Source organism: Eutrigla gurnardus (genome assembly GCF_963514095.1).
Source record: "Eutrigla gurnardus genome assembly, chromosome: 3".
NCBI lineage: Eukaryota > Metazoa > Chordata > Actinopteri > Perciformes > Triglidae > Eutrigla > Eutrigla gurnardus.
Window position 1 is genome coordinate 17,072,101 of NC_139917.1, and position 21,410 is coordinate 17,093,510.

Sequence of the window (21,410 nt, forward strand, 5' to 3'; positions counted from 1 at the left end):
TTACACTAAGAAGGTTTATTTTGGATAAATAACCAAAAAAGTACATGCATTAAGAATTATTCTGATAATCTTCACAATTTAGTCATATATTTTTCTTTTAAACAACTCCGAAAACCTTGAGTTGGTCAGCGACGTGGATGGGGATGATGTTGCCCAGTAACCACTCAGCCTGGTCTCGCATCGTCTGGATCTTGGAGCGGTGTTTGTCAGCCTCTACGTTGCCGTGGTAATGGAGACGGTAGCTGACCTCGAACTCGCGGTTGAGGAACCACACCAGGAGAAGAAGCAGGAAGAAGGCCAGGACAGCCTCTGGGACCAGAAGGTCGAGTGGTCGTGGGGGAGGTTGAGGAGTGAGTAACGCAGAACCACCATCACTGGATGTGGAGCCGTTTTGTCTGAGCGGGGAAAACAGGGAGAACAGAAGAACAGTGAGGGTGGTTCAAGCTGAACATAGGAATCGCTACCAAAGGCACAGCGGGACAGAATGATCAACAGGATTAAGAGGAGAGATGAGATGGAGGCTGGAGAATCCACCCAGAATTTAAAACAAACAACTACCAGTGCCTGATTTGTTGTGAGGTGCTGTATGCTACATATAGATGACATCATGATGACATATTTCCAGTACAACCTTAATACAAGTTCGATAACTGGATGTCAAACTTAATTTCAAAATGAGCTAGAGTGTATGTAATGTTTACATTCATCATAGCGAAGGCAGAAATACTTGTTTCACTGGCCTCAATAGATCGCTCTCATTACCCACAACCAGTTGACTACCTGGCTACACTTACATACTACTATATAGTAGTATATACTACTACTATATACTCCAGGTTCTCTGTGGTTGTCAAAATGCATTGTGGGAGATGTGGGAAATCACTAGCTGAGGTCGAACCATCCTGAAAAATCTTGAAATAGCGACAATTTATTTAATTTCAACTCACTTAAAGTAAAAGTATACACATTCACCAAAATATTGCCTTAAGCTAATTACTTTAACATTTGCATTTAGCACAAGTGTGCGTACATATAAGCATTCTGAATGTAAGAACGGTGTGAAAGGTTTTTGTCTTTAAAAACCCCACCTCAGAAACCTCATGTTGACAGGCAGATCAAATCTGATAAATACCAGAAGGTGCTTTGACTGCAACATTGGCTCTTAAAATGATTCGGTTAGAACAGCAGTGTGCTCAAGTATGACTCAAGCAGAGTTTGCCTCCTGTGAGCCTTGAAGCGGCTGCCAATCAAAATGCTAACTGATAAAAGGAAGAAGAGAAAAAAAGGCAGAGAGGGAAAAAAGCCCCTTCTCCTGCTGAGTAGTGTCGTCAGCTAACTTGTGGTGCCAATAAAAATTCAAGCGAGCACGCGCTGTATGAGTCATCCCACCGCTAGTGACATTTAGCAGCCATTACTAGTGGTGCACACAGGGGGAGACAGAGGAAGAGAGAGAGAGAGACGGAGAGGGGAATAAAGAGCAGGAAATCGTGACATTGAATAAAAACCAGAGTGAGCTGCAGTTATGTAAAATATGAAAGGGAGACATCACCCCTGTTGACCCTGTAAATGTCACTCATCCATCAAACCCCAGTGTTTCCACGGAGACACTCACCCATGAACTGGCAAGCTGTTATTACCGGAGCTGAAAGATGACAAGAGTGGTGTCAGTCAGGAGAAAGGCCAGGTCGCGCGCGCGCGCGCACACACACACACGCACACGCACACGCACACGCGCGCACACACACACACACACACACACACACACACACACACACACACACACACACACACACACACACACACACACACACACACACACACACACACACACACACACACATGCAGACACACACACACACACAAATGAATAGATATTATTAAATCCTCTTTACTGGCTGAAGAACAGGCAGATTTACCGTAAAATACAATGTATATTTATTCATTTGTAAAACAATTTCTACATCTCAAAATTTCTGTTTTCACATTATTATCTGAATTCCTAGCTTTCATAACATGCTGCCTATAAATGACATATTATAAGTGCTCACCCGTACCTGTGCAAGGGGCTATACAGCAACAGCAGCAGGGCGACTCCTGTTGCAGTGGCCAAGACAGAGCGCATCCAAAAACTTAGCTGACAGAAGTTACAATACTGGATGATGGCCAGGATGGTGGCGCAGCACAGGAACATGGTTACCTGGATGAAAGGGGCTGGTCAGTAAAATGACTTAACAAAGCACTGAAGGCTTATACTGTGAAAGCAAAACAGAGCGAACACAATAGAGTTCAGCTTGTGAGGGTACTAGTTATTTATTCTATATAATTTATTATATTTTACGAACAATGTGTTTGATTTTAAAGTCAAATGAGTTACCTTGGCTATTGATTTGGGAAAGGAGAGATGTCAAAGGACAATCAAATAGAGACTTAGAGACTTGACGTTGGATAACATGAATATTAACCAGATTTCATCATTAATCTAAATTAATGTGTTTTTTATAGTTTATGTAAGATATAAGCACTTCATTATATAGCAAATGGCACCATTTTACAACAAATGGAATTCTTCTTTGTATTTCTGAGTTGCCGGTCTAAATCAACTGCAAGGCCCGTTCTATACTCAGCACATTGTTAAAAAGGCTAAACTGGAGTGCTTATGTAGTCTTTCCTATTTATCATCCACATTACAGATCCAGCACCTAATTATCAAAGTCTAATCACAAGTTGAGCACAATGTTACTTTTTTTTTCATTTTTGACTAATATTGCAACTGTGATATGATTTGCAATATGAGAGAAAATTATCATTGTTTCATTGTTCTTAATTTGCATTGAAAAACTGATTATGGCATGATTGACATTGTGTGTGGGGATCATGACTAAACAAAGAGGTTTTATAAGTCTGTAGAATATGATGTATAGGCCAGGACATCTATGTTCAATTGAAAATTGTATTTTGACACACTTTTCACCTTTCACGAATATTGCTCCTCCTGCGATTTGAAAAACTTTTGTCGGCCATTAATTCTAAAGAATGAGATTAACTGCTCAGCCCTATTTTGATTTAGTCTTTTCTCTGCATGTTATTTCACTGGCATATAAAATGTAGATGTCAAAGGCAATATAAACTAAGTCACAACTTCAAAGGCATTAAAATCCAGAAAACTGCATGTCTAATTAACAGCCCTCCATGAGACTACAGCTTTGATCTGCAAGCCCCGAAGAGATGGAGAGAGTGGAGGGGAGAGACGGGGCAGGGTGGGAGAGAAATGAGGTGTCGAAAATCCTTGAAAAACGAGATATCAAAACACCACACATCTTGCAAACAGCCGTTGGCTTAAAGCTAGAATGAGAGGATCAAACTTATGCAGCGCAGAGTACGGCCTTGACTCAAAACAGCACAAAAAACACTGAAGTATGGCTGCTCTCAATCTTCTCACATGCAGGACTCGGAGAAGAAGAAACGTCAACATTTCTGGTGCCAAGGTCCACAGGCGAAGCCTCCTGAAGCCTATGAGCTGTTTTCCTTCTACGGTTCCTATCAGGGGCTAATGCCAGCTAAACGGGTCTGCTGGTCTCTAAGGATCTCTGGCTTCAGACCACTATGGGCAAGGTTTCAAACCGCCCAACTCCTCTCTGATTATTTTGGATTAGCAGTATCAGTGAGGGCAAACCATTGTAGCTTGAAAATAACCAGTAGTACTACTGCCACAATTAGCGCAACCCCTGTAACAGCAAAGGCAGCGTAGTTGAGTATGAGCAGTAGTTAAATCCGTTGCTGTAATAGTGACAATAATAGGAAGAAGCAGTGACACGTTTACCTGGAGGGGCAAGTGGACGCCGCAAGTGAGGTGGGACAAGACGGAGATGGCAGGGAGGGAGACTAACACAGCCCCGATCACGTGACGGGGGACCCACCCAGAGACCACCAGGAGCAGGGAGCGGGTACAGTTGCTCACTTCCTCCAGATAGAAGGCCATACTGCAGGAAAGGGGACAACATTGCAGGAGAAGACGACAAAAGGATGAGTCTCTCCAGCAACACAACTCCAGAGCAACATCAGTTCATTTTCAATGAGCCTAAATAAGAATCCACATAAACATGACCGAACAAAACGAGAGTAAAGAAAAAACATAGCATCTCTCCCCGTGTTACTCTCACTCCACCTCATCCTGCTCAGTCAGGGGAAATCAGTCCATAATTTAAACACTTAACTAGACTGTCTAAGCCCCAGCTAGAAGATTAAGATGTATTGCCCATTTTTCACAAGGCGATAAGTAGAAATTAATTCCTGTTCAAATGTTCTCCACTGAGATGCCTCCCCACCCAAAAAACACACCACAAAATACATAAAACACATCTTGAGCACTTAAAATGACTGTAAACCTCCAAGCGGACATGTTTTCTTTTGTTGGTTTGGAACTGGACCTGGCACCAGGACATCATTGTGCCAATTTCTGAGCCAAAACTGGTCTTTCTTTCTTACAAAAAATGGACGTGAGCCAGTCACATCTGACCAGGGAAGTTAATCCATTGGTGGTGTGGGAGCCAACTACCACATAAAATCATTTGTTTTGGTCTCAGTGAAGAGTTGTGGTGCAATGGGATGGTCTATCAGTGGCTTTCGATCCCGTGCCACAGAGGCCCAAGAGATAGAGGCTATTAATCCAATCGCATTAAAGCAGTCAATTTTGAAACGCTTGGAAATGATTAGGCCCTGATGGCACAGCGCTGACACCAACACAACTGCCTAAATGACATTTCTGGCGATTTTCCATCCTGCCAGGAACAAAAAACACAGTCCTTGTAATTTATTTCACATAAATGGTTGCAAAAGTTTGACACCATGGATAAAAAAATAAATAAATAAAAATTGGTTGAACCCTGGTTGATAGAAAATATACACTCCCACACAGCCACAGTCAAAGCCTCCTCACCGTATGGAGAGCACCAGGGAGGCCAGCTCCAACAGGCCAGCCAGGGGAGCCAGGGCCAGGGCAGCAGGAGCTGGCGGACCCACATTGGTTGGGCTCACCAGAGGTGGAAGGAAGCAGGCCAGTGTCAGGGCCAGGAAGACAAAACAGCTGAGAAGAACATCCAGGAACGAACTGAAGGTGGAGCTCGCAAACGTCTGCACTTGCACCTGGTTCTTCACCTGGAGGAGAAGAGGGATGTGAAATCGAGGCGATCACTGGCTGAATTTTACGAGATATGGTGCCTGCAGCACACACAGATGTTTTAACATCATTTGAGCGTCCACTCAAGAGATAACTTCATTTTAAAAAGACAAACATGATCATCTGTTTTGAATATTATCCTAATATTTAAAACATAATTCTGTTTTTTAGATATGCAGTAGTGTGTATACAACCCCTGGCAGAAATGATGGATCAGCACACTTCCAACAAATCCCAGATCTGACCCAGATGTTTTGTTTAACATTCTGTCTTGGTGAAACATAGCTCACATAAATTAAATTAATTTATTTTAATTAGTAGGATATTTTTTTACATCAAGTAGAGGAATAAAATATGGAAGAATCAACAACAAAAACCACAATTAGTACTTTGTTGCTCCTCCTCAGGCTTTTATGACAGCCTGAATTCTTCGAGGCATGGACCGCACAAATGAAAAACAACATCCATCAAGCTGGTTCCAACTTTCTTGAATGGCGGTTGACAGATCTGCTTCATAGGATGCAGCCTTGCCATGGACCATTTTTTAAATATTTCCACCGTACATTTTGTTAGTTGAGTGTTTGCTGACCATGACAATGAATTTGTATGCCTTTCCTGAACAAAAAATACCCTATTTGTTCTATGACAAGATGCATTTTGACCCTGAAAAATTCCTTCCTCATCACCAAACGTATTTTCTATCGATGGAATGAGAAAAATGTCCACAATTTCAATGTACACCCATGCATCGACTGTTGAGGTAATGGCTGCCATCTCCTCTGGTCCTTTAGCTGACATGCAACCCCATATCATGACTGTTCTTCAGGCAGTTATCTTTGGGTGTTTCATTGGAACAGCACCAGACTACAGTTCCAGCATCGTCGTCTTGGTTAATGCAGATTTGTGATTCATCGCTGAATATCACTTTCATCCACACTCTGTGATTTCTTCTCTTTCGCCCACTGCAACCTTGTTTTCTTCTGTTTTGGTGTCAGTGCTGGTTTTTGTTTGGCTTTTCTCCATCTAAATCTAATTTCCTTCAGTTGATTTCTTACAGCTCTCTCACAAAAAAATACTCCTGTTTCCATCTGTTTTTCATTTGCTTTTTTATTTTCAAGGCATATTGCTTTGAGTTTTCTATCCTGATGCTTTGACGTTTTTACGTGGTCAACCCGTATGTTTTCCTTTTACAACCTTAGCATTTTGTTTATACTTGCACCAAATTTTAGACACAGCTGAATGGAAACAATCAACATTTTTTGCCACACTCCGTAGATTTCCGTCTTGAAGGAGTTTGATTATCCTTTCCATTGTTTCAATTGACAGCTCTCTTCTTGGAGCCATGTTTCCCTTCAATTAGCCAAGTCCCACAGCTCGTTAAGGTCTGCAAAATCATTTGCATACTCAGACTTGTTTCAGAGATGTGATCCCATAATTCTCTCCTCAACGCTAAGTGATACAATAATTTCTTTTCTCTACTTAATCTGGAAACAAGCATATCATTAATTAAAATATTTTAATCTAATTTGTTTGAGGTACGTTTCATGCAGCCAGAAAGTTCAGCTATTACAACTAAATTGAACATCCTTTAAGTGTGCTGATTCCATAGTTTTTGCCAGGGGTTGTACAAGCTTGGGAGTAAACCTGTATGCGTGTCTCGTCTTTCTAAATCTAGGTAGTTATGTATAGTGTAGTTATAATATTATAATAGTAAAGAACTACCATGATGAAATGTGGCAGTACACACATATACCACATGTATATACACACATATGTACCTTAAATCGCACATCAGATATTGATGAACGATTTATTCAAGTTTATTCAAGTGTATTTGTTTTTTATATAAATAAAATATTGCATAGAAATAATAACATGTAACCAGTTACACCAAGTTGTACCTGGAAGCAGAAGCAGTGTGAAGTGTGGTGTGGCATAGTGGTTAGCACTGTTGCCTCACAGCAAGATGGGCCTGGGTTCAATAGCCTGGGTTCTCTCCAGGTAATCCGCCTTCCTTCCACAGTCCAAATACTGTTCATCAAAATAGGTTAATTGATGACTCTAAATTGCATGAATGTGAGCGTGAATGGTTTTCTGTCTTTATGTGTCCGCCCTGTGATAGACTGGCGAGGAGAGTGTATTTTACAGTGCTTCTGCATCCAGTATGAACCCACGTTTAGACTCATTATCAGGAGTTTCCATTTCACAGCTTAGCCAGAAAGCCAAGAACAAAGTCTGATCTTCAATGAGTATCACGGAATATTTGCATGAAATGAAAAGAGGTTGAATGTCGGTATTTTTTTTAGCTCTGTAGTAACAGTGATGCAACAACAGGGGGCTGCACGGCTGCAAGGTCAATGCAGGCAAGTGGAACTGGTCCTGTGTGTGAGGGGGGGGGGGGGGGCTCATTCACTCACAAACACAGAATCAGACACACACACAAACCACACTATCTACGACCCCTGGATGCATTTTAACACGGCTGTTTGTACTATTCTAAATGGTGAGTAAGGCAGTGATGAGGCTTATAATTACAGCGACGGATAGGGTAATGAAAAAAATGTGTGTGTTGTGTGTGTGTGTGTGTGTGTGTGTGTGTGTGTGTGTGTGTGTGTGTGTGTGTGTGTACCTCCTCCTTGTAGCTGCTACGATAGGCCTTTTCCAAAGGGCTCTCCAGGAAGTTGAGGCTGATCTTGTTGATGGGTGGTTTGAAAAAGTAGTCCTTCATCAGACTGAACAGCAGAGAAACGAGATCAAATATCAGGGACGAGCTTTTTCCTTTGGAGATCAACATTTCTGTTAAAATACACAACAAAATTTACCAAAATTGTCCTTTGAGTGGATGTAAAGAAAATGGCAGATGGAATATTTCAGCCTTTTCTTTCTTGTGCAGTTGTTTTTAGGGCATTTTCAACCTTGCATTTTTAGTCCAGTTGAATCATACTATGGTTCGTTTTCCCCGTGGGTACTTTTACTACTTATTTTCAGGCAGATCCAAACACAGCATTCATACTTTAGTGCAGCCTATTTTATGGCCTCTGAATGTAGAGGTATTAAGGTATCATTTGACCATAAGTGTGGAACATATGCATTATATTTTTAAGAGGACCCTGAGGCCTTTCTCTGTGGAGTTCATATGGGTTCCTGACACACTCTGAAGACATGTAAAAAAAATAGTGAATGTATCTGTCTAACGCTATGTAATATCCTTGTGATACACTGGCAACAGGTGTGGATAGAGAAACTCCTTGAAAATTATGTAGAGAGGTTTATATAATTCATATATTATCAGTTCAAAAACTCTACCTCCGACCTCTTTGCTCACCTGTCCTCCCTGATAACATCCACAAAGTGAACGTCGCTCTTTTCTCTGAAGTTCTTGGCACGCAGCTGGATCAGGGCAGAGTGCTCCATTCCCGTGCCTGCTGCCCCTGTCCCACCGGCCATGCCCAGACTGGTGCCGGTCCCCGTGCTAGTGCTTGTCTTCTTCTCTTTCTCCTGGAGCATGTCGCACAGGGAGCTCTGGCTGGCTCGCACTGGGTCCTCCAGTGGGGGGCTCAGGAGGCCGTTGGCTGCTCTGGGGCTGTGACCTGGGACGAACTGGATCGGGAGGAGAAGGGGAAGAAGAGAGGGACAAAATTCAAAAAATGAGGAGAGGAAGAAGCAGAAGAGCAAATGAAAAAGGTTGCAAAGAGGGAAAGACACAAGGCATGATTGTTGTTTTCAGGGTCCCTGTTCATGCCCGTGTGTACTCAGGGTTCCTACAGCTTAAGGCAAGTTAAACCAAACTTTATTTAATGCCAATGAAATGCTCAGGGAAAAAAAACTATATGGACACTCAGCTCCAGCCTCCCTCTGCATGTAGGATTTCACTGCCGAGAATCTCCTTGTTCAGAGATTGTAACACTGCGCCTCGTAAACATTACCAGGTCCAGTTTCATCCACACCAGGAAATCTTGAATAGCCAATTTACCGATGAATTTGTACCTCTCCATATTGTCGCCAGCTATGAGGATAGTTCATCTGCTTTGAGCATCCCAGCAAACAAAATATGAGTGTCTTTGTCTCCACTTTTCTAATCTGGGTGATGTTAATGCAAAAGACAGTCTGTAAATTATTCAGAAATAGATGTTTTATAGATTAATTATTTTTGAGATTTCCACAAAATCCTACTTCTCATGTCTTAGCATTTCGATAATGGTATAATACATTTTAAAAACAATTCAGACCTTTAACAAATTCAATGACTTTTGTGATTTTTTTTTAAGGATCCGTGTAAACCCTGGTGTTGTACCTTGGCACTGCTGGTCTTGTGCTCCTCCTGGCAGCCGTTGAGCACAGCCACATCTTCACCCTGCTCTGCCCCTGAAGACAAGGCCACACTACGGGACACACAGGAAGGCTGGAGAGACAAAAGGACAGTGGGGGAGAGAGGTTGACAAATGAAAACACATCACACAGAAGGCGTTTGAGATGTAACAACACTTAGATGTAGGAGTACTTGAGCGTGGCCACATTTGGGGGTCATGCAAAAGGTGCAAACAGAAGAAAAGTGCATGCAAATTGGAGTTATTTAGCTGTGTTTTCAGCCGTAAAGAAAGTGTGAAATAGTCATCATATCAGAAAGCACCAGAGAATGACAACTAGAGGTATCCATCTCTATATTCCATCCTCAACTTTTCATTTCGAACGACTTACCCCGATCCTGTCTGGAGGTTGGAGAGGAAGCAGGGCTTCAGCAGCCTGTGCTCCCCCAGGGATGAGGTCCGGCGTGCGGGGCTGAGAACAGGAGGAGAAGCCGACTCCCACCTGAGAACAGCCACACTGCACATCGAGCTCCGACTTCCTTCCTGAGATCAGGTAGGTTTTCAGCCCTGAGGAAAAAGCACAAGAAAAAGAACTTCACAATCATGATTTTTATAATCTTCTGTTTGTTATGTGATATCCAACACAATAAGGCTGGACCACAGCAACGTAATAAGCAATTTGTTGGGGCTACACTAAAATGAGGATTACTACATGTTACTGCATCTGCGTACTCCAATCTGATGCTGAAACGATACGTCACTCTACAGGATTATACACTTGATAACTGATTGCGTCAATTCTCAAGTGCAAATACCTAGCATGCGAGTTATAGCTTCAAAGATGCTAAAATTAGCCTGTGATTCTTTGTTTTGTGTCATCATGAAATAAACACCGTTGGATGTTGACGAGACTAAATCTGACTTGACACCTCAGTGTAACACAGCAACACTCACCACTTCTGTGACAGGCATTCATGGTTTTTTGATCTCTTGATCTAGTTGCAGACATACAATCATCAGCCACTCTTTGTTGATGCGTACACACACACACACACACACACACACACACACACACACACACGGTAATGGTAATGCAATACTGGGTGTTTCACCAACTATATTTGCACATCAGCCCAGAGCTCTGGCCATCTTCACACTAGTGAAGGGCCAACAAGGAAATATACAAACAGTGGATTAGAGTAGTGGCCCATAGCCAGCCACTATCAGCCTGTCCAAACACACAGTAACCTGGCTAGCTGCGCTCTCTGTTCAAACAGTGAGCATGGCGATGACTGGAGGAGCAACTTTAGCCCATAAAGGAACCTGGTCCAGGAGACTTTATGGACTCCCTGCCTCTTTCTTTGCTACTGTTTTCTCTAAAAAAAAAAAAAAGACCAAAGCCAGAAGCCAATTTACAACACTTCTGTGTCTTTGTAGCAACCGTTTTGCAGCCCATTCCTGCAGCAGTGAGCTATGTATGTGAGATTAGAGCATCCAGGACAAATATACTACAATAAAGCATGCCCACCTATGCCTAAGATTTTGTTAAAATTGTTATGATATGCTATTTCAGTTTAAGTTGTTGTTGCAAATTAAAATGTTTGCATCGTCTCTTAGTATTGTGTTTCTGTTATGATATAAGAAAGTTGCAAGTGAAGCTCTAACTGTGTAAAATGCAGTGTTATATGGGTGAGTGAATGATGTGAACGAGCCCAAGTGGCTGTGGAAAAAGTATTTTAACATTAAAAAAATAAATATAAGAACAAAAAAGCTATTCCTTTCCTGTCCTTTAAAATAGCTAATGCTGCCCCTATCTGACACACTTACATTATATTGACTGCATGGTGTGAAGAAATGTAAATCAAGAAAGACCCATTCAGTGAGACTCCCCACAGCCCGACTATAACTCATGTTGACCAACATGCATACATGTTGGACATCACATAGTTTCTTATTCAATAGCAAAGGGAGAGATATGAGATGATGTGTCAACATGTGTAAGTGTGACTGATGAGCATCTGACCCATATGTGAGAGCATGTGCGTCAGTCTGATGCTGAGTGGGGGTGTTCTGCAGTCGGTCTGTGTACTACAGAACATTTGCAACATTTTTGTCAATCTAACAGCCGCACAGACACAGACACACACACAGGCCATTAACCCCCATCATGTGTGTCTGTCTCTCACTGGATGCATCTCCATTGATTCTCCCTCTCTGTTCAAGTTACTCCTTTTCTTTTAGTCTCTTTTTTAAACTTTTAGTGTGAAAGAAATGCAGGTTGTTACTAGAGTAACAACCTGCAGCAGGTACTTGTGCTACTGCTTTCAATCGAAGTAAACGCAGCACTTCCAAGGGAACCCAATGGACTGTTGTGTTTTTTTTTCATGATGTGAAATAAGAACAAGAGCTTGCCTTTAAAGAGTCTGTTTCAGAGATAAGGGCTTATCTGCATGCATAAAAAGATACTGCTAAGGTCAGAGGAACCAATGGGCATGACCACAGCTTTCTGTTGTTCGTCCCTCTCTTCATAAATAAAATTAGTTATGAATGTGTAACTCACAATGGATTTATCTTGGGAGTCTGGAAACACTGTGTGTCTTGTTCCGTGGCCTGGGACAGTGTCTACTTGGCAGATGTCCTCAGCCTGTAGGCCAACAACAGCCCTAACTTAGGGTGTGAGTCCTTTGCCAAGTGGACGACAAAGGCCATTTATGAGATCTCGACCCTCTCTCCCTCTCTCCCTCCCTCACACACACACACAAGTCGTGCAAAGGTTCACTGCTGTTCTCTGTCGTTCATTAGCTCAGAGGCATGAGTTGTGTACCCCCAAATTACAATCAATACGAAGCCAGTAAATGTTATTGCATAAAATGCAAATAGGCTAAAAGTACCAGTACATTGAAACTAGTAAATGGAATTCAGACATAATTCCTTCAACACAGGGATGCACAACGACGCTAAATGACCTTTGAATCCTTGAATCCTATCCTCTATGTACTGTGCATTTCCTACTGTGACGTGTCAGAATGTCTTGGCGTGTGACAAAGACCTGTGAGGACTTTATTAAAGTTTACAAAAAAGTTAACCACCCACAGGAGCAAAGGTACAACATCTATGAAGCACAGCCCACTGACAAGACTTTATGTAAAGAGGCTTCATAGTCCGTAGTGCATGAAAAAAACTCGCTCTCCGAGATCTACACAACCATCTAGTGACAGTGATTTATTCAGGATGCGTACACCGACTCCAGACACTTCATTTGTGATTTTCCCTTCTTACTCAAGTATGCAAAGGGAGGCCGAATGCTAACAAGAGCCACAGACGCAGAGGAGATAGTGAAAGTAGAGTGTCAAACGGCGGAGAGACGGCGAGGGGGAGGAAAACACCAAGAGTACTTTGAAGGTCACTGAGTTTAGCATGCCTTGCATAACCCGCATTCCTCGTCTACGTCCATTTCAGCTCTCTACCTTTATCAACAGCGTGCTCTAAACTCTAAAACGGGCCTTGAAATGCGCAGGCGTTTAAAGGTTTGACCTAATCGACACTGAAAATCTTTAGATATCCGAACGTCAACTGCACGGTAGGTTAATGTGTGTGTGTATGCGCTTGAGCGTCTACTTCTTGGTGTGTGGGTGTGTGTATATCTGCACAGGTGTGCGTTTGTGTGTCGATCCTCTCCAGGCCAGGCAGCACTCTGGGAAATAAATTGACGGCAGCACTTTAAGCTCTCAATGCAGCTCAATGGTTTTTATTGATTTATTCAGACCAGCTGGCTGGAGCTGAGAGGGTTCAGCTGAGGACAGCTACTACTACTACTACTACTACTACTACTTTCACTACTACTACTAATACTACTAGAATAAACCTGTTCACACACCCGGACAAAGAAATGCCCATTCAGTACACATGTAGTTATACCCATGTGATGTCATGAGCGGACATTTCTCACATCGGTGGGGCTTCATCATCTTAACGTGTGTGTCAGTTATCCACACTATTTATCCAGAGTAAGTACACTTTCACGATATAAATATGCATTATATTAATACTTTTACACTCTTTAAGGACATTGCTGCCACAGAGAGTGACACTGTTAAATGACTGAAAAATGTAAGGCCTCCATTAATGCAAGGGAAGTTAAGAGCCAAATCATTCTTAAAGGGATGTTTTTTCAACTTGTTCGGTGCTGGATAAGATAACAGACCCTTGCGCTCCATGTGAGATCAAATACAATTGGATTGGAAAAATAATACAGAATAGAAATGTCTGTGCCACGCATTGCACTGAAAAAGGTGTAATGTCGTGTCATGTGTCTGTAGGTAATGCACATACGACCTCCAAGAAGATATAGCCCCTTATAGACAAGACACCCTTTCCAGGAAATGTGCAACATCTGCCCCTCTCAGACATGTCAGATGGTGATATACCCCGACAAACACACACAAACATGGCCTGCAAGTATGACTCATCCAAGTGTAACTGCCTTCGCCCCACATATCCTCACACGGACTTGCACATACACCCCACATGCACAGTCTCCTCCACAAGACCAAATATAAAGGGTGTATCTACGTGAATGAATGAATCAATACCTGAATGAGAGGAAGCATCAGTGGAGAGGAAGCCTAGCCGAGTCGTCACATTCCACATGTACACCAGAAGACCAAACACGCCGTAGACGGACACACACACATCCGAAATGTACTATCCTATGAACACACTCCAAACTCCCTAACACAGTCATGCATACAGATTCAAACACATTGCACTGGCACTGAAACATCCGGTCAATTCATCGATCCCCAGATAATTATCCTTAAACAATCACGATACTGAATTACTGTGAGCGTTAAAATACTTTCTCAAGCTGAAATGTGCAACATTTGCTGCTTCCGGCTTCTCAAAAGCAAGGATACTTTTCTCTTCATCGTATCGTTGTAAAAAAGTATATTTTGGGGTTTTGCACCGTTTTTCAGAAAAAGCAATCTACCTTAAGACACACACACACACACACACACACACACACACACACACACACACACACACACACACACACACACAGTCCCCCTGAGAGTGGGTGAATGTTTTAGACTAAAGCTGACATTTCAGGCGATCCCCACGGGACCATCCCAATCCGAACTATGTACTTCCTGACAAATAACCTTTGACCTTGTGGCGGCTTCCAAGCATATGATCAAACCATCCCTTGTGACCCAAAGGTCTCCAGTTCCCCTCTGCACCCCACACAGAAAATGGAAATGTGTGTGTGAATAGACACAGGGAAGCAAAAAGAAACATTTAACGCAATATTAAGTCAAAGTCGAAAAAAAAAAGTGAGGTAGAAAAAGACCAATCAAGACAGAGAGCAGCTTAACTCCCTCTTCTGTCGTCAAGCTTCATCTAACCTTTTCTCTCATTCTTCACTTTCATCTCGCTGCTTGGAAAAATCAGAAAATAAACAACTCAGCACTAAAAATAGACTTCAACATGTTTTCCTTTTTCACAGACATGGCCTTCCCACTGTCCAACTTCAACTCCACTATGGGTCCAAACTTCGCCTTTTCTTTTTCCTCTTTTGTCTCACCAAACCTTACATTTTGTGTAGCCCCTCACTACCAACCTTTATATCTAGCTACTCTGTCTTTAGTCTGCTGGCATGTTCTTTCATTTCTCAGTCATCTCACTTTCACCCAAACCTTCTCCTATCCGTCTTTTTTCCTAACCCCCCCTTTCCTTCCCTCCGGTTTTCTCCCTGGTCAGTGGCGGGTCTTGAGAACAGGCCTCGTGCAATAGCAGATGCCTCCATATTTGGACACGCCGATGGAACCGAGGGATGAGGCTCTCGCACGATCCTCCCTTCAAATACGCTCCCATTCCTCCCTCCCATCCTTCCATCCCTCCTCCCTTCCTTCTTTTGTGCCATCATTTTAGTCCAAGGAGTTCCTCACTCGCTCCCTCCCCTTTCTTTTTTTCTCTCCACCTCCTTTATCTTTTTTTAAAAAAAAATCATACTCCGGGGATTTAATGAAGCCTCTATTGTCAGCATTGTAGATCAGACTCCCTCGGTTTTGGGTCAAACATAAGACCTTTGTCGCATCATCCCTGGGGTACAGTAGGGGATCCAGAACCGGTTCCAACAGACTAACAGTCTGGAATGCAATGAAAAACAATACCACTTACAGATTTATGGCTGCCAAAATCTGGTGAAAGTGAATGTTTTTTGGTCTCGTACATATTTGGTTTTATTTTTGTGCTCCAATAACATGAAAATAATTGGAATGAGAAACAAGAAATTCATAAGCAGAAGTGGAATCACAAATGAATGAAAAAATGTAAATGATTGTAGTCGCCCGCTTCTCTGTTCCTGTTACATTACATCTGATTAATGGAGGCAAAATGGATAAAGAATACATACATCCTTTTTTTTTCTCTATTCACCATCTGCTTGTCAATGGCTCTTGCCTCAGAAGTGTGTGTGTGTGTGTGTGTGTGTGTGTTATGCAGTGCAATGGGTTGACAGGAACATTGACGCACTCTGACAAGTCACCACATCACTCTGACAACACACACACACAGCTGTTAAAAGGCATTTTAGTGTCTCACTTCTCTGAGTTTCTCTCGGGGAAGCTGTCACTCAGTGGCAGAGGACAGTCCTTGAACAAGAAATCAAGAAATGACCATCCTTGACCCCTCTGCAAAGCGGAAGCCAATGATGACTGACACATCGCTTTGTTTCATGAACACACACACACACTTGGCCACATTTTCATTCCAAGCACACTGGGAGGTTAACGGGGCATGGTATTACAATCCACACATGCAGCAGCGCCTGTTATACTTATCTCTTCCTATAACATATTTCAGGGGTGTGCATCGACACATTTGAAGTCTCATTTGAGTCGTACAGCAAATGCACGGTGTGATTCATTCTGCTGTATGCCATGGATTTTGTCGACCGCTCACACATGCGTGCATGAGAGCACACGCACGTGTGCACACACAAACCTCCCCCGCTGCCCTAAGCTCGACTGTGGGAAATCCTTGGGAAAGGATCATGACCAGAAAATGTGCTCCTTCTTCTTCTCCTTCTCTCTCTCCCTCCCTCCTCTGTTTTTTTCTCTAATGTCACACTCTCTCTTTCCACAGACCACCAGGGAACACCACTTTACATGCTGTTTACGGTGGGACTTAATTGATACAGGTTTTTGAAGGCCAGTACTTGCATTTTAGACAGGCGTCGACGTTTTGTGCCAAAAGCTTAAAACATCACTAATTTGCAGTAACACAAACTATAGCACATTAAGAGCTAGTGCGTGTATGTGTGTGTGTGTGTGTGTGTGTGTGTGTGTGTGTGTGTGTGTGTGTGTGAGTGTGTGTTAGAAATTATGCAGTTTGCATAATCAGGTTGACATACATATGCATTATATTAAGCACTTAAAATCCAAACATCACTAAAGTGCAAATCACGCGAGACAGCCAGGTAAAACATACATATTGTATATTGTAAGCAGTGATGTAAGTTACACACTCTAATCCTCCTTAATTGGAGATACTAACGTTCTAGCTCTTCCCCTGTAGTCGTTCTCCGCGTCCAAATTCTGAACTACACAACTTGTTGTCACTTCTTTGCAACCAAAGGGCAAATAAATGATTGAAGGAGACAGTTTAAGGCCCTGCCCTCTAGACATTCCCTACAGACTGTGAGTCCCAAGGCACACACACGTTACCTGGGAAGGTATGAATAAACAGTTAAATTGGTACACCCACCCTCCACCATGACAAGGACTGCTTATTCTTTGACAGTGTTTGTCAGACATTCTTTGTTTGTGACTTCACAGTGCTGTGTCAGCGCTAAAGAGAGGACTGATTCCATACATTTTTCTTCTGGTATAAGGGTGGATTGTTTCTTTACAATCATGTTGGCGCGGTAAGCACAGGATGCAACAACAGCACCTTTGCAAAGTAGATGGTGCAGCTAATGGAAGGGGAGGAGAATGACAGTTGAAACAGGCAGCCAATGGCAGGCTTTTACTCACAGTCTACATCCGGTGAGTCAGAGTAGTGGTCGTCCATACTGTATGGTTACTTTCCCCCACATTGGCTATTAACTCTAATTCTCTCCCCTATAAGCTCTTTCATTAAACCAGTGCAAAGGAAGCTCATGGATTTTTTAACAGGCTTGAGGCCGCACTCTGAATCCATTATTCAGAACAGCCGTTTAACACAGCTCCACTCCGGCGTACTTGAGTTGGCGCACACACGCACAAACACACACACAGGGCGGTAGAGACAACCAGCTGTTGTTGCCACACTGGCACATACAGCTGTCGGAAAAGTGGAATTTTAAGCAGTTGTCATATCACACGCAAAACACAGGATAACTAGCAGGTAAATAGGGGATGTGTGCAAACCCCAAATTAAATTAACATGAATCCATGATCCAGCCCTGACCCCCCCCCACACACACACACACACACACACACACACACACACACACACACACACACACACACACACACACACACACACACACACACACACACACACACACACACACACACACACACACACTCCCCCTGAGAGTGGGTATAGGCCTTGGTTCCCAGGAAGTGAAGTATCAGGACTATTCAGCATTTGACGATCAGCAATGTGCGTGATACGACAGAGGAAACGTTTTTCCCAAAGTAACAGCATTGCTAACATTTAAAAACCCACTTGCGGTGGCCTGGTGGTCTAAGCTGCTGCTTGCCACACAACCACATCCGGCCGACGACCTTTGTTGAATGCCCCCCCCCCTCTCCTCCCATATTTCTTGTCTACCTCTATACAATACACATTTTTAAAAAAAGGTATTGCCGCAAAAAAGGCCACACTGATAAATAATTGCTTTTTTTCTGTAAACCAGCATTATCAATACTTACATGATGTTGAAATATTTGCTGGATATTTTATACATTTTACTTCCTGGACAACTACAACTACTGCAGGGTGGCGCTACTGAAGAAAAGTCACCTTGTGTGTAACAATCAAGGAAACCAAGCGGTGGATGCACCCACCTGTAACAAGTCACATCCTAGGAATTCACTGCATGGCTTAATTTGGTTATGAGATCACATTTTAGTGTTCTTTATTACTCACAAAATAACAAATAACATGTGCAACCTTTGGTCTCTGTCAGACACACAAACAGACACACACTGGACAGCCCTGTCAAAAAGATGAAATACAATACGAGGAGGTGACTAACCTGCTGAAATGAACTCAGACTTCTTCTAAAAATAGATAAATGTATTACACAGAAAGCAAACTGCCAGGGAGACTAGTTAAAGATTAAGTGCATGTGTTTGTACAGCACTCGTGCAATCGGGCTAGGACAGGGTTGGGCACGCTTATCAACACTTAACACGCACGCACGGACACATTTGACACAACACGTTCTTGAGCAATAGCAATGACAAACTTCTCATTGAATATTTGGGATGGATGAATAATAGAATCGGCTTCAACAAGCTTTGTGTGGGAGAGAGAACGGCCGTTTGACACAAGAAACAGAAAGAGGGTGAGAGATGCCGAAGAGCAGTAGGAGAGAGAAAAAGAAGACAGTTGAAAATCCTGAGTAAAGTGAAAAAAATCTGAAGAACTAAATTAATTTGTTTCGCTTTAGCGAGAGGAACGCAAGAAGAGAAAACACTGCTGTCATGGATATAAACGAAGAGGAATTTGACGAGCTGGGTGAATTCCAAAAGCTGCTTTTTACTCAATACGTTACCACCATCAAGTCACATGAAGTCCAGATTGGACAGGATTAGTGAGATATAAAACAAGTGTTCTTAAATTGCCTGCCACTGAGACGAATGTCACACCTAGAGTAAAGACCAAAGGTGTAACGAAAGGAGCAATCTAGCTGATTACCACCATATATGATCCCACATCACAAGTCCCTGTTATCTTATCCTCTCTCCTTCACCAGTAAATTCCTGCCTGGCCTCCGTTTTCCCCCTCTGACTCCACATGTCCAGCTCTCCTGTTACTGGAGGGCATTTTTCTTTTCAATCTGTTATCATACACAACGACAGCCAGATGCAGACGGGACACACAGACACGCTTGCGAGACCACCTAGTCAAGCGATTACAGTTGACCTTTGGACCTCGAAGTGGCAGTACGGCTGAAAAACCAATGAGGTACGAGTAGCAGGGCCGAAACAACACCATGTTGGGTCACAGGCCTCAGGGCAGCTGTCTCCTCTCAACTTTATACAGAGCATTGCTTTCGCATAAACGCACATATAACACAGACACACGGGGGAGGAGATGTGTACTGGCATACAAAGCAACAGAGGACGTCCTGAACGTAGCTTGTGTCACAGTGCAGGAGGAGGACAATGAACAAGGGAGAGGGAAAGGGAGAGAAAAGGAAAAGATGGAGAGACGTGCACACATGGGGGTTTACTCTGCAAAGACAACGTTAAAAAGTCTGAAATCCTCTCTGACCTCTCTGTTCACCTCTCACTGATAAATCACTGTGTGAATACATGTGCATCTGCGTATCTAAGGCACAAAGACTTTGATCGGTCATTTTGTTTTATGTCCTGGATGTCTTATCTTTATCATAAAACATGCGCGCACACACACACACACACACACACACACACACACACACACACACACACACACACACACACACACACACACACACACACACACACACACACACACACACACACACACACACACACACTCTTCGTTTTGTTTGACTGGCCAAAGCAGCTCAGTGGCTCTCATCAAAAGTTGAAAAAGATCTAAAGGAGGAGAGAGACCATTATAATGCGGCAGAGAGAGCAAACTCACCTCTCCTTCTCTGTGATCAAATTTGAATCGGCTGAAAACTGAAACACTTTTCTCTTTCTGTTCTGCTGCTTGTTGGATCCTTTCAAAAAGGCAAAGACATCTGACAAAGTATTCAAATGTATTAAGTGTAAATTAATCTCATGGCTGTAGATTGTGCAGAATATGCATTTTTGACAGCAGACATTTTGATGACAGTAGAAAAAGCACAGGCGTTACTAATAGCATTAACAATGTCAGGAGTCCCAATGAGAACTAGGACCCTAAAACTGAGACGCAATTCAGCAATCATTCATTTTATTATTTCCACTGTCAAAATGGCTTATCTTTATACACTCTTGTGTGTCCTTTGTGTCTTGTCTTAATGCCCTTATCTCTTAATTGCCTTGCTATCGAAAGGTGCTATACAGATACATTTGCCTGGTCTGGCCTCGTCCTAACGTGAAAAAGGCCTGCTATGAACAATATAAAGTGGGGCAGTACTGGTGACAAACTATACAGCCATCGTAAACATTCCATGACATCGTTGTTCTCGGAAACCTTCGCCATCAGATAGGTTACCGTTTGTCTTGACCTATTGGCTTGAAATCCTCAGTCTCAGCAGAATTTCACTAATGTTTTTGTTTTCACCCACCAATGTTATTCCATCAAATTTGGCACTTAGATCAGCCTTGGGTCACTGAACTGCTGATAGTGTGTTGTGGTGATCTAGACGTGGCATTTCCACGTCTCCACAGGAGAAAACAAGATAAAAAGAGGATCTAAACAAAAATCTAAAATACAAAATCCATGACGAAGCATACAGACTATTTTTCACAACAACATTCTTTAACTAGCTACAGAGCAACAGAAATGTTGACGTGATATGGAAGTGAGATGTAACAGTTAAAATGCTCCCTTTACCACAAACCGGTGGCTACAGTCAGAGTGTACGATGGCAGAGCTCACGAGCGGCTGGGGTTTGCCTGCCATTTGCTGCTGCATGTTTCGGTGGCATGTTTGATTTAGCTCAAACTAACCAGCCCGAGGGCATGGACTTCCCATTGCAACACATTGGAAGAATGGCTTTGTTTGTACACATG

The 21,410-nt window shown here is 42.7% G+C and overlaps 1 protein-coding gene across 2 annotated transcripts in view; it reads right to left on the minus strand.

Annotated features, from left to right (window-relative positions):
• The window catches only part of LOC311010499 (adenylate cyclase 9), a 36,294-nt gene that overhangs the window by 5,766 nt on the left and 9,118 nt on the right, over window positions 1–21,410 (minus strand). For both annotated transcript variants that reach the window (XM_084005012.1, XM_084005011.1), the window contains 9 exons: window positions 9,875–10,050; window positions 9,471–9,578; window positions 8,502–8,776; window positions 7,806–7,908; window positions 4,937–5,154; window positions 3,821–3,980; window positions 2,055–2,197; window positions 1,613–1,642; window positions 116–395 (listed from right to left, as the gene is read on the minus strand). In XM_084005012.1, the coding sequence (XP_083861138.1) occupies window positions 116–395; window positions 1,613–1,642; window positions 2,055–2,197; window positions 3,821–3,980; window positions 4,937–5,154; window positions 7,806–7,908; window positions 8,502–8,776; window positions 9,471–9,578; window positions 9,875–10,050 (1,493 nt within the window). The remainder of the gene's footprint in view (window positions 1–115; window positions 396–1,612; window positions 1,643–2,054; window positions 2,198–3,820; window positions 3,981–4,936; window positions 5,155–7,805; window positions 7,909–8,501; window positions 8,777–9,470; window positions 9,579–9,874; window positions 10,051–21,410) is intronic.